This window comes from Eptatretus burgeri, chromosome 3 (genome assembly GCF_056783735.1).
Source record: "Eptatretus burgeri isolate ZD-2024b chromosome 3, Ebu_testis_v1, whole genome shotgun sequence".
NCBI classification, from domain to species: Eukaryota; Metazoa; Chordata; class Myxini; order Myxiniformes; family Myxinidae; genus Eptatretus; species Eptatretus burgeri.
In genome coordinates, this window is record NC_140963.1 from 123,033,103 (window position 1) to 123,047,505 (window position 14,403).

Here is a 14,403-nt window from a genome sequence, read left to right on the forward strand (position 1 = left end):
TCAATGGTAAACAAGGATATCGATTAAAACATTTATGACTGGTCTACCATTTCACAGATGACATCATCCTTACAATTCTCTATTCCCCATTGGGAATACAATGAGATGTGTCGTTTCAAATTTTTCTGATAATTGGTTTCAGAGATATAATGTTTTACTTTTTTTAAATAATCCAAGATGGCTGCCATATCACGTGCCCTATGATGTCACAATTATAATTGAAATATTCTCCATAGGTGTGGGGGGGGTGGGTTCGCTCCTACCCTGAAAATTTTATGTTAGTCGGACAAGTGGTTGCTGAGAAAAAAAAAAGTTTGAAAAATATGATCAAAAAAAAGTAGACCAAAGAGGGGTCGAACAATAATAATCATAAAAATCAACAATAACAATAATAATAATGAAAATGATTTCAACAAAATTATTAATTTGTCTTCTCCATATTTTCAGAAAAAAGCTTCATTGAAAATTTGTTGACGAAAGCTTAATTCTGAAAGCTGACGAAAGCAAATCCTTCAATGGAAAAAAAAAATTGTTTTCGCACGCACGCACGCATGCACACACACACGCACGCACGTACGCATGCACGCACGCACGCATGCATGCACGCACGCACACACGCACACACACACACACACACACACACATACACGATTGCAAAAACTCCCGTCTTCCGCTATGCGGGGGAAGGGCTAATTAAAAAACATCCATGTGTCCAGGTGTAATTAGCAATGATATAAAGAAGTTGGAGTTTTAAAACTTCTGCAAAAATGAGCAAGTCTCAGGAGAATTACCGAGCTCCTTAATGACTCGGGGAAAGTGTAATCAACCTGTTCTACGATGCCCAGTCTCGACGTGACTATGTATAGAGTGTTGCATTATGGAGTACCCCGTTCTTTCAGGTGGTATTCCAAGCCAGACAGTTAATTGTTGATTCTTAACCGTTTGAACCCTGGCGGCCGTTTTACCAGCCGCTCTTTAAACCTCCATATACCTGATTTTTTCTCAGTGGCCTGAGTGGCCGGGAGCCCAGGGCGGGGGAACCGAAAGTCCAAGGAGTTCAAGGTTCATCGGGTTAATGTCCTCATAGCAACTCAAAATGTCATCTATGAAAAGGCAGTACTTCCCAAATTTTCCTGATCATTTTTTTCCTGAACACTCTGTGAGTTATTTTTCATTAATTGCAAAATCAAAGATTTTTCAGTAATATTGGTCAGTCGATTTTGTTTTTCTGTCTGTCTTTTTATCACCTACAGGTCACAATTTTAAACCGATCATCACAAAACTTCACCTCATGGTAGAGTTTGTCATAAGGAAGAAGCCTGTTGTTTGTGAGATCAAAAGGTCAAAAGGTCAACATAGACCAAACGTCAGCAACTGAGGTGTGATTTCTAAAATCCTCAATTTTCATCCGATTGACTTGAAATTTGAAGTGGATTTGCATATTTGGTCATTGAATTCAACCACCAGTTATTTTTGAGGTCAAATTTGTTTTCTGGATTTTGCAAGTATCGTGCTCTGCACGATGTCTTCTTCTTGTTTGTTTGTCTCTCTGCCTGTTTGTTTGTCCGCAAAGAACTTTTGTGTTTTTCTCTGCAATCTCTTGTCGGATTGAAAGAAAATTTTCACCATAGGAGCGACTACTCATGCAGAATGTTTTAATGATAATTATGACATCGTAGGTCACGTGATGTGGCAGCCATGTTGGAAAAATGGGAAAACTTTGGACCTCTGTTTCTCTGAAACCGCACCAAGGAAAAAAATTGAAACTTGGCAATTTTATTCTCTGGAACTGCTTAATCATGGAACCTGAAACTACACGATAATGATCTAGTGGTGATATGGAATACATGTTTTAAATTTCAACTTGATTAGATGCATGTTCTGGCAGCCAGAATTATTAATTTTTTTATTTGATCTGGGTTCCTTTTTAAAAATTATTATTATTATTTTTGAATAAGGCTCACTTGGCTGTGCCTGGATGTGTTTGAGGGTGGAGGAGTAGCAGCTGAAATGCAAATCCTATTCAGGTTCCTCCTGATGACTTCATCTTTGCTTCTTGTTTGGGTTCCTTCTGATTACTCCAATGCAGGACTGTACCTATTTGGTGTTCCATTTGATTTGAATTGAATTTATTTTAATCCCATTCTAAATTCAATTAAACAATAAATAAAACATCATGGGTCAGGGTGAAGTGTCCAATCAAAGCAGGGTTGCATCAAAGCGGGACATCATGGTACATGTTCATAATTGCCAGCAGTTATAAAGTGGCAGTTCTAATTATGCATCATTAATTACGTAGCACACCATCACATGAACGCCACACAAAATACACCACACAAAACTACACAAAATACACCACACAGAACAAGTCCTGGTGAAGGTCTGCAATCTCTGATTGCTCTTTTTCTTGTTTTCTATGATTTTCAGAAATACATACATACATACGTACATGCGTACATACATAGAATTGCCTTATTCAATATTATAGGATAAAATAAATCAAGCATTTGTCAATATGAAATGGACCGAGTAAATAGTATCAATACTGATCTCAATTAATATATTACTTGAAGCTCAAGTGATTGTTATGTTACAGACAATGTTCATATGTTGAAACCAATTATTGACAACATGTGGTCGTTCAATGTTGATGATCATGGCATATGTCCATCAATCAGTGATGACTGATGGAGGGCATTCAGCCTTTGCATGAAGAGATTGAAGTGATGATGCAGTCCCAGACACAGAACCCCTCTGTCGGCAGTGCTGACCGTATTCTGAAGCAATAGAGGAACTGTGATGATCAGGAACTAATAATGTCGCACACCGATAGGTCGACACACATTTCAAATTCGGTCATGGAAGTAATTTGCAATGGCCTCCCTGTTTCCAATATCCTTGTGTCCAACAGGACGTGCTCGCAGACTGGACAGCTGACATTACATCCGCTCTGACAAAAGGATGGTGCACCATTATATGACGGAATGCTCTTTCTGTGGAACACCAGGATTTATTATGTCGGGAATAAATGCCAGAATAGACAATTCAATGAGAATTAGACGTACATTTGACCAGCTTGTTGGTGCAGTGAAGTGTATCAGACATCAAAGCACCATTTCCTTCTCTCATTGATGTGTCTCACTTTTACCTGTGTGTCATGCTCTAGGATAGATGACCATGTGGTGATGGTTAATGGCAAATTCAAGGATCAACTGGATTACTCAACTGCTGTACAAGAGCTGAGGAGCAGTGAAAAAACTGCTGAAGTGGTGAGTTAAGGATTTTGATTTGTTTTGTTATTACTTTGTCTTGGGTTCACATCAATGATTTACACACTTCCTGTTGAGGAATCCACATCCTGCGGTGCATGGATTCATACACACTTGGGACATGTGACCTGTCATCGTAACACCAGCACACAATATGACTCTGCATATTCTGTTTCCCAATGACTGGCTTCTCTGACACCCACCTTGTGCCTTCTCTGACACTCACCTCATGCCTTCTCCCACACTCACCCCTTTTCTGTTCTACTCTCACTGCCCCCCCCACCCCGCCACCCACTCCTCACCTCTTTCTGTCACTCATCCACTCATGTGTGATGTCTTTGTCTTCATGTTTCCCTTTGATGTTATGGTTGTCTATGAACCTGCTTTCCTCTGTTGTTTTGCTGCCCCATCAACATGCACATCTGTTTCCAAAGAATTCAAAATATACAAACTAGCACATTAATCATGCTCTTTTTTTTCAATGTAATATTTAATTACATCAATTAATGTTCCTGGTATTGTATAATAATTAAATCATTTGACCATTGTCCATCACTTACTCTGACACAATAGAGCCATTTTTGGAATTTTTTTAAATTAAATTAAAAATTTATTTTAATCCTTTGAAACCGAGCTGCCATTTCACCAGCCGCTATTAAAACCTCCGTATACCCACCGGCCGCTATTGAATCCTCCTTGTACTCAAGCGGCTGGATATTTCTCCACGAAGCCCAGGTGGTACGCACAGCATGGTCGGGGTATGAACCTGAAAAACACTTTCATCTGGTCAATATTTGGAGAAGGTAACGATATCATTGCGTGCTTTTATTGAAGGACTGTGTTGGTATGGCATACGTAAGACTTAACGAAGCCCCAAAACGGCAAATTATTGGGATAAGCAATGTTTGGATGTCCTACAGTGAAGTTGGACATCAAATTGGCTTCTATCGGACCATTATCAGCAGATTCATCTGCAGACATCAACAAATCATTGATATTAAAGAGAAGCCCCAGTTGACCTTGAACAGAGAAAATGCAGCTCTGATCAGGCTTGTCAGATGCCCTGAGCACAATGCTGCAGCATGAATGGAATTTCGCTCAATGGTTATCCACCAAACCTGTTTGGAAACTGTTCTGTGCTGCAGGCTACAAAGCCAGTTGGCCAATAAGATGTCCTCTTCTCACCCCAGAACCAGAAACAGTCAGATTGGCATGCACTAGCTTTGTGCAACACTGGAATCTCGCATCCTGGAGGAAGGTTGATTGGTCTGATGAGAGCCCATTTCTCCATGCATGCGATTGATGGTGGAACTCGGGTTTGATGTCAATTCCGTTTGGTGGTGGATCAGTTATGATATGCTGCTGCCTGTCATATGGTTGTAAACTTGACCTTGCATCGTGTTGTTGTTTCACATTTTGAAAACCACCCACTTCTCACAATTCATGGATAACGATGCCAGACATTACTGTTCTCATGCAGAAACTCACTTGTGAAACAGTACCATCACAAGATTACCCCAGCAAGCAAGGAGTCCTGAATTAAATGCAATAGAGCACCTTTTTGTATGTAGTCAAGGCTCGGGGAAGAGCTCGCATACTGAACGGATCAGGACATAACGGAACAGAATGCACGTTAGAGAGAGGGGGGGAGGGACACCAACAGCAGAGTTGAAGGCCAATATCGTGGGAGACTTGGACAAATAAGGGAAGTTGGGATGAACAGAAGGTAGGGGAGAATGCATGGAGTGGACAAGATGAATACAGAAGCTAACTCTCAGGAGGGAAAACTGGAAATTTGGAAGGAAAGATTGGGGTGGGGTTAATGAGGGTAGAAAAGTTCATGGTTTTGGATTGTGGACGATCTGAGATAGCAGTGAACAGGAAGAGCTGGCTTAGACATGGAGGGAAGAACGAGATTGAAGAGAATGTGGAAGTTGGTTACACAGGTGGGAAAAAAAGAGGAACGAATGAGTTGACTTGAATAGTGATCCCGGACTTAGGGAGTTTCACCAAAAGGTGATTGGTGATGGACCGTGTATGTCCTGCAGAAACCTGGCGGGGTGGAGGGCAAAGCACGGAAAGAACAGAAAGGAGGCGGTAGAAGACAGAGAGACCACCTACTTGTCTGTGATGGCGAAGTGATTGACCATAGACTTAGCTTCATCGTGGGGTATCCAATGATGTTGAAGGCCTTGGTTTCCATGGTGTCAAGGTGAGCAAGATGTGAGGCAGGGGAGCCAGTCTAACAGCTTGGACAAAGGTCTTGCATGCTGTGAGTAGTTCAGATTTTTCAAGGAATGACTTACGACGACGGAGGATGCCCAGTGTATGGCCGACTTTGTAGGCCAACTAGAGTGATGGTTAAATTTTCTTTGGTCAGTGGGACTACACAATCAGAAATTCCCCACATGTGGCACCACCCAGAGAAAGTTGGATACTTCGACCTTACATGAGGAGGCAAGTGATTATCCCACTCAACAACACTCACCCCATGTCTGGTGTTGGCTTTATGGTTAGGTGGTGGGCTTGGGATCTTAGCATCCTGAGTTCAAATCCCACTTGGCTGTTGAATGAATACCAGGTGGGGTTGACTGCCTGTCATGCTGAGTGCTGAGGTTGGCAAAATGAGTACCAGCTTGCTGGTATCCTGTGTCAGAGTGGTGACCTGTCCAGGATTGTGCCCAATAGCCAAGGAGACTGCTTAGGCAGCACCAATGCTGTGCACAGAGTATGGTCCTGATGGATGGATGGAGACTCATCCCACTTATGCAAAATGTGTGACTCATGATTTATTAGGAAACAACTTTGCCACATACAGTTATGAGTCAGTCAATCTCTTCAATTTCTCATTCCTGTTGATGGGTGAGAATAGTACTTTTTGCCAGTGGTGACAATTCAGGACACGGTTCTTGACATAGCTTGAGTGAAGCATCGGTGTAAACTTCATTGTTAAAAGGTTGGAAATGAAGTGAAATTTGGATATTATCAAAATACACTAAGCCTGCATTTAAAAATAGTTTCTCTCAAAAAGATTTCCCCAAACTTAAATAAATGATGTGCTGATACTCTTTTTGATCTTCTGAGAGTGAGATACAAAGGTTTTATAATGCTCAGTATGTGGTGCAGTTTATTGTATCAATATTAAGGCCCGGTCACACCTTGACGTTTTAGCCAACGTATGCCGATTTTTGAATTTTTTTTCTAAAACGCTGGCACACGTTGAATACGTTATGGGAAAGTTTTGATAACATTGAGAGCACGCTGAAAAACACTGCCATACGTCGTTGTACGTTGGCTTTAAACGTTGTACTTTTCGGTTGTCCTCAAATTTTTTCATGCTTGAAATTTCACGACGTATGCCGGCGTATGACTCACACGTTCCGCTACGCTGGCCACAAGTTGTATGCACGGTCTGCGATCGTTGACAGACGTCAACACATGCTACTTGTAAGTTAATCACAAGTTGAGACACGCCGAGGTAATGTTTAGCGTACCCGAAACTTATTTCTAACCTATGATTAACGTGTTGTTGGCACGTTACGCGATCGTTGCCACACATCGACAGACGTTACTTTTAAGTTACTCATAGGCTGAAAGACGTCGGTATAATGGATCGTCCTTGCGTCAGCGTCCACGGCCAGGACACTTATTTGCAGCATTCTTCAAACTTTTCTTCGGCATGACGAGGATGTTCACACTTCGATGTCTAGCTTGGCTATGATTCCAATTGTCCATCGGCAGCGTCTATTTAAAATAGTCGAGTTTGAGCGTTTTAACACGTTCAGAAAAAACGCTTCAAATTTCCAAACCCCAGCGTCAAAAAAAACAAAAAAAAAAAAAACAAAGGCGAGTGACAGCAATTTAAATCGTTCATTGTAAACAATGAAACTAGCTGAGTGGTACCGTTTAAAAGTCGTTGAGTGTAAAAAAAAATCCAATTGAAGAGCGCAAGCGTCTACTTTCAATAGTGGAGATGCAGCCATTTCAATCGTTGAGTGGCAGCCTATGAACCTACCCGTGGACACGCGGACGCAAGGAGGATCCATCATAACCCACACCCTCCCCCTCACACTCACCTACTACTGCCAACATGAACAAACTAATACTAATACTAATACTGATACTGATACTGATACTGATACTGATACTGATACTGATACTGATACTGATACTGTTACTGCTGACATGGACATCAACTCAAAAATGAAGTCGAAAACACTGTTGGGTTCCCCTTTTATGAGCAGCATTTTTATATACCAATTCCCAAAATCGCTGGGAACACGTCTTTATATGGCAGTTGTAAGTTAGAAACACATTCATTTTTTTTTTTTTTGTCGACCGGAAGACGTCATTGGAATACGTCTACATACGTCGATGTGTGTTGGGACTACGTAAAGAATTGGTTCAAAGCACGTCAAACATAAGTTAGAAATAAGTTTCGCGTAAAAAAGACATTACCGTGACGTGTTTCGACTTATGAGTAGCTTATAATTAGCCTTTGTGGACGTGTGTAAGCGTCCACATATCGTGTGTAAAACTTATCCCCATCGCATGCGGAACGTGTGTCATGCGCCGAGTACGTCGTAAAATTTTGAACATGTTTAAAATTTCTTGACGTACTCTACTTACTACGACGTATGATAGCGTACTTTAGCGTTGTACTCACGTATACCAAACTTACTCATACCGTATTTGATGTGCCCCCAACGTTTTAGACACATTTTTCTTAGGTCGGCATACGCTGGCAAGATCGCCAAGGTGTGACCGCGATGTTGTCACTTCCATTTCTACGGCAGTTATGATTCGAATCGTTGTGCGTCAGCCTTTTAATAGGCTACATCACGACATCGTCGGCGATGCGTGCAACGCGCTATGCCTAAGTTAGACTATCGTTGGGCATCGGTTGTGTAGGCCCACAACAGGTTCAGCATTCGTTGGTATAAGTTATCTATAACACAACGAAACGTTCTGTGTCCATTACTAATATGTTATGCATACGACCAACTCGTTATGAATACGTCCGAATCTTAAAAAAAAAACATCAAAAGTTCAACGTCAGCCAGCGTTTTACATACATTTTAATACGTTGCCATCACTGGCTAAAACGTCAAGGTGTGACCGGGCCTTTAACTCACTCTGTGTAGAGAGAATTTAAAACAAGTTAACACCATTTGGGAAGTCTTACTTGAACATCTTTCTTGAGCTTAACATCCAAACAGCATAACGGGTCCTGGGGCTCGTTGGTTAACTCTATTTGTATTTATTTTCCGATTTGGCCATACATTACAGCATCACTAAGTATTTTGCTGTTCAGGTAAGTTTGTGATTTGGGACATATATGTTACACACACACACACACACACACACACACACACACACACACACACACACACACACACACACACACGGAATGTAGAAATTGAGAGGAAATAAATGAATTTACAGAGATGGGGTTGGTGGTTGGGGGGGGGGGGGTTGTGGGGGGGAAGTGGTGTGGTCGGTGGAGGATGGGTTGAGGTTGTTTAAATAATTCCATCTGCACTAATAAAAGGCAGTGTGTGTCAGTGTGTCTCCTCCATAACCTCAAAACGATGAAACCTGGCAGCCTGGCAGCAGTATTAAGAAAACTCCAAGGAAGTGCAAGAGTGAAAAGTGGACGTTTGGGTTCATTAAACACTTATTTTGAAGATAATTAACGGCCTTATTTAATTATATCCTTCATTTGGCAATGAGCGGCCACCTTGCTCTTTGGGGTCTTAAGGCGTATCCAAGGTAACCTCACTGGGGACTGAAGCCACCATGTTTTTTGGCCTGCTCAACCATGCCTTGACTTGGCACAGGCCACAGCGATTTCTTAACGATAGTTTTTTTTCCACTTTCCTCACTCATCTATCTATAATTCCAGCAATCTGTGTGTGTGTGTGTGTGTGTGTGTGTGTGTGTGTGTGTGTGTGTGTGTGTGTGTGTGTGTGTGTGTGTCTGTGTCTGTAACCGCTGTTTCTCGACAACCGCTGGTCCGATCTAATTGAAACTTGCCAGGTATATTGCTGGGGCCCTGAGTATGTACCTTGTCAAGGTTTGATATTAATTGGACAAGTGCTTCCCAAGTTATGGCCATTTATTTACCAACCAATGAAAGGACACGCTTCTGCATAAATCCCTCACTCCTCTCCCTCTTCCCCCCCCCTCCCCTCTCTTACCACTCTCCCTTCTCACCCCTCTGCCTCTCTCACCCCTCTGCCTCTCTCACCCCTCTCCCTCACCCCTCTGCCTCTCTCACCCCTCTGCCTCTTTCACCCCTCTCCCTCCCCACTCCCTTCTCTCACCCCTCTGCCTCCCCCCTCCCTTCTCTCACCCCTCTGCCTCTTTAACCCCTCTTCCTCTCTCACCCTCTGCCATTCCCTCCCCACTGCCTCTCTCTGACCCCGCTCTGACCCCTCTCTCTGACTCTCCCCCCGCTCCCCAACCTTCCCTCCCTATTGAGGGGACTGGCATGCATGAATCAGATTCAGAGTGACCCGACCATTGGGGTGCAAAGGTCGCTGCATGTACAAGTATGCATGCAGGCAGACCTTTGCCAGGAAGATAGTGTGGGTTTTAAATTCTCCCTCCCCAGGTCTTAAAGTATCAGTGTGTGTGTGCGTGTGTGTGTGCGTGTGTGCGTGTGTGTGTGTGTGTGTGTCATTGATTGGTATCTCCAAATGTGGGTTTCAGAATGGAGTTCTCTCAGGTCTTGAAGTATCCACCTCCGTTTCGTTAAGGGTGGTCACGATTCATGGACCAAGGTGTGAAGTTTTCTGTTCTCAAAGTTTTGTGCCGAGGGCTCTTTTGAGGATTGTCACTGATATGAGCTCTGGACAGCTTCCTACTGTAGTTCGTTTGTAATAATATTCCAGGGATGGTTGTCAATAGCTCTGTGAGGTTCTTTGTCATCATTCCCATAGCTCAAACTATCAATGGTACAACTTTGGCATTCTTCAGTTTCCAGGTTCTTTTCACTGCATTTTTGAGGTCTTGGTATTTGGACATTTTCTTGATTTCTGCATTTTTTTTAGTCCAAAATCACTGGTATTTACACCTCATTTAGCAATGTCTTCTTCTCTCCGTTTTATTTTTGTACCTAAGTATGCTATCTAGTCGCAATGCTTTGTTTTCGATGTTCACGCTCGATGGGATCATGAGATCATACATGAGCGGTACTTCCATGTTTTCAGTGATTACTTTTGGTTCATGTTCCCACGAATTCTCTGGCACTGGAATATCAAAGTTTGTGCAGATGTGCTAGAATGTCAAAGTTACTTTACAAACTTTGTGTGTCGTCGTGTGTACAGCTGTTCTGACATGACATGTGTGTGTGTGTGTGTGTGTGTGTGTGTGTGTGTGTGTGTGTGTGTGTGTGTGTGTGTGTGTGTGTGTGTGTGTGTGTGTGTGTGTGTGTGTGTGTGTGTGTGTGTGTGTGTGTTCACTCATTAAATACAACATATCATTCACTTTGCTCACCCCACCTTCACCCCTCACCTTTCTGTCTTCTTTTTCAACAAATTTGCTAGGATTAAAATAATTACATCACACTGCCAATTTGTAGACTTTCAATCTATTTGTTACCTTCGCATTCTGCGAAAGGTTATATATTGGTCGCTGTGTATTTATTTATTTGTGAATATTTGTGAATATGTGTGTGTGTGTGTGTTTGTTTGTTATTCGCATAACTCAAAGTATTAAACCAAATCGCTTGAAATTTGGTGGGATGATGGGTTATTAACCAAGGAACATTTGATTAGATTTTGGGAGTGATCGGGTCAAAGGTCACGGTCAAGGTCACGGAAAGGTCAAATTCGTATTTTTACCATAGCGCGGTCAATTTTGATCTAATTGGCATGCAACTGATGCCAAAATGTTCAGAATTCATTGCCAAATCTTGTGATGTGCGACATGACACAATTACGTCATTACCCTTGTTAGCGGTTGGGGGTCAAAGGTCAGTGGGGTCACGACCTTTCAAAATATGCGGTTTTTGTCATAACGCGGTCAAATCAAAACCGATTTGCATGAAACCAACACCAAAATGTTCACCGTTCTGTTCCCCCCACTCTCATGCCAAGAACAAAAAAGTAGCGGAGGCGAAGGTATGCGCTCTACCGAGTGCCCATTCTAGTCTTTCTGTGTTTTCATTTGCACTTTTTCTTCACTTGTGCATTCTTGGAATGTGGAAATTAATACATGATTATTTTTCTTTCAGAAGTTCCAGAACACAGCTTCAAATTAAACCAAAAAACCATTAGTCAACCTGACAGGCACATAGTCATGGTCAGGAGCCTCGCAGGATAACTTGAGTCATGCATATTGTCCTCGAAGTCGTCTAGCCTGGGTTTAAATCTCCATCCAGCCACAAACGGTCATATTGATGTTTTGAATGCAAGGCGACGCATCAATGTGTGTGCTGTCCTCTGAGAGGTCGTTAAGCTGGAGGGCCCATCTGCCAGCACCGGTTGTTGTGGTTCTGGTAGATGGGTCCTCCAGGGGGTTAAATCTCCCTCCAGCCTGGGATTGAATCTCGATCCAACCACAAACTGTCATATTGATGTTTTGCATGCAGGGTGACGCATCAATATGTGTACTGTCCTTTGGTAAGACGTTAAGCCGGAAGGCCCATCTGCCAGCACCGGTTTATGGTGGATATTAATTATCCCTTGATGCCTTTTGTGACTTGTAGCGGAGTTATCACCGGCAAGCTGAATAAATTACAAATTTCTTGCCAGTTCAACATCGGGCCTGGCCAGCCGGTTCCAAATAGAGTTGGGCCTGACACGTTGTCCCGACCGACCCTCCAACAAGGTGAGAATAATTGCGGCCATTGAAGGAAAAGAATACGGACAATAATGGCCACATGGTGCACTGTACGGCATATGGCCTGTTAAAATCCCAAAGTTATCTCAAGACTGAAAGTGAGGATATTCAAGGTCTGTTTGTTACTTGCAAAATCGAAGATTTTTTCTCATCTATCTTCATTGGTCAGTCGATTTTGTTGGTCTGTAGCATTTGTCTGTCTGTTTTTTTTCAACAAGTTTTCAAGTTTTCAAGCAATTGTTCTGAATTTTTTTGTGTATGTGACCGGCCAAGGACGGCAAAGCTAAATTTGGTGAATATCCGAATCCGGATCCGCTACTGAATTTTTTTTTCAGTGATTCTTTCACAATTGAGAGATAGGGTGAGAAACAATATATAACACAATTATCTCAAAAAGTCGTTTATGGATTCGGATGAAACTTGGTGGACAGGTTGGGTGTGTCATAAAAATGAATCGATTCAATTTTGGTGAAGATCTGAATCTGGATCCCGATCTGAGAATTTTTTTTTTTTTTAGTGATTCTTCACCATTGATAGATGGGACAAAAAACGATATTGCATGATATCTCAAAAAGTTGTGGACAGATTCGGATGAAACGTATTGCTTGGTGGGATACAAAACGTAAACTATTCAACCTGGCAGAGGTATGCACTCCACCGAGTGCCGTTCTGGTTGTAATTGTTTTTATTAATATGGAGTTCTGAGGTCATTCAGTTCACGAAGCTATATTGATATCTGGTAATTTCAGGTTCAAATCATAATCCTGAAGGCAATTGCAAACCACTCAATGTATTGCTGGCTTTGTTTGCAATTGAACATCATATTTACATGTTAAGGAGGCTTAAGATCTGAGGGTCTTGAGTTCTAGCCCCTGTCATTCCGATAAATAACACCAGGTGGGTTGACTGAGCCTGGCATCCTTCCGAGGTCGGCAAAATGAGTACGAGCTTACTGGGAACAGGGGACACTCCGTCAGCAGCACAGCTGCACTCCCAGAAATGGTGCAACCAGCAGCCGCAGGCTGCATATGAAGTAATAATAATCATATTTATGTCAAGATCTAAAGAACTCTTGTTTAATCAGGGAGTGGCATACCTATGCTCCCGTTAGGATTCAACCAAGAGAAACACGCCATAAGATTGAGAATGGAATTGTTATCATAATGCTTTACATCAAAAATCTAAGTTTTCACTGTCCATGACAGTTCCAACACCTGTGCATGGTGAGCATGCTATCGCCAGTTAGGTGGTTCTAAGAGAGGGAAACTGCCAAAAACTCGAGCAGTTGACCCCCTTTAGTCTTGACCAACAAGTGGCTAAGGGACATGATGCTGACAATATATATATATATATATATATATATATATATATATATATATATATATATATATATATATATATATATATGTAATCCCCGGTCCTCCAGGTTGAGGGTGTTAACCATAGTTGGCCAACCGGATATAAAACTCTCAGGATAACAAGCATGGACATGAATTTTTCGAAAAAAGTGAATTATGTTGATGTCATTCCTAATTGTGGTGGGACCTCACATGGTAGGGTGTGTGTGGCTGAACAGGCACTGTCTTGTCATTTTCTGTTGTTGAAGCGTGTGATGTATGATGAGGAAGTAGTGATTCGATTTTGATGAAGATCCGAATCCGGATTCAGATATGAGAATTTTTAAAGTGATTCTTCACCGTTGAGAGATTGGGCCAAAAACTATGTATAGCACATGTATATCTATAAAAGTTGTAGACTACTTGTGACAAAACGAACTCAATTGATTTCAGTGATTCTTTCACCATTGAGAGATAGGGCGAGAAACAATATATAGCACAATATCTCAAAAGGTCATGGATGGATTCTGATGAAACTTGGTGGACAAGTTGGGAGTTTGACAAAGATTAATCGATTCCATTTTGGTGAAGTTGTGACAAAAAAAAAACACCACACAGTGCATCAAGTGGAAGAGTTATTTAGGTGATAAGAACAAGTCGATTCGATTTTCGTTAAGGTCCAGAATCAGATCCGACCTATCAGTGGGATACAAAATTTAAACCGTTCAGTTTGGCGGAGGTATGCGCTCTACCGAGTGCCGTTCCGTTTCGCCTAGTGTCACTGGACGAGTGATTTTTTTTCATTCTGTCTATTTGTCACCTACTGGTCACAATTTTTCAACCGATCTTCACGTAACTTCACCAAATGATGGAGTTTGTCGTAAGGAAGAAGCCTATTGTTTTTTTAGGTCAAAAGGTCAACATATGCCAAAGGTCAACAAATTTGTCGA

At 41.9% G+C, this 14,403-nt stretch overlaps 1 protein-coding gene across 14 annotated transcripts in view; it reads left to right on the plus strand.

Moving 5' to 3' along the window:
• LOC147030897 (tight junction protein 2-like) overlaps positions 1–14,403 on the plus strand; it is a 222,419-nt gene that overhangs the window by 64,820 nt on the left and 143,196 nt on the right. For 9 of the 14 annotated variants that reach the window (XM_085875438.1, XM_085875440.1, XM_085875442.1 and 6 more), the window contains one exon: positions 3,167–3,269. In XM_085875438.1, the coding sequence (XP_085731564.1) occupies positions 3,167–3,269 (103 nt within the window). Of the gene's footprint in view, positions 1–1,253; positions 1,380–3,166; positions 3,270–14,403 lie in introns of those variants that run through there. The other 5 variants (XM_085875447.1, XM_085875449.1, XM_085875444.1 and 2 more) reach the window with 3 other exon arrangements.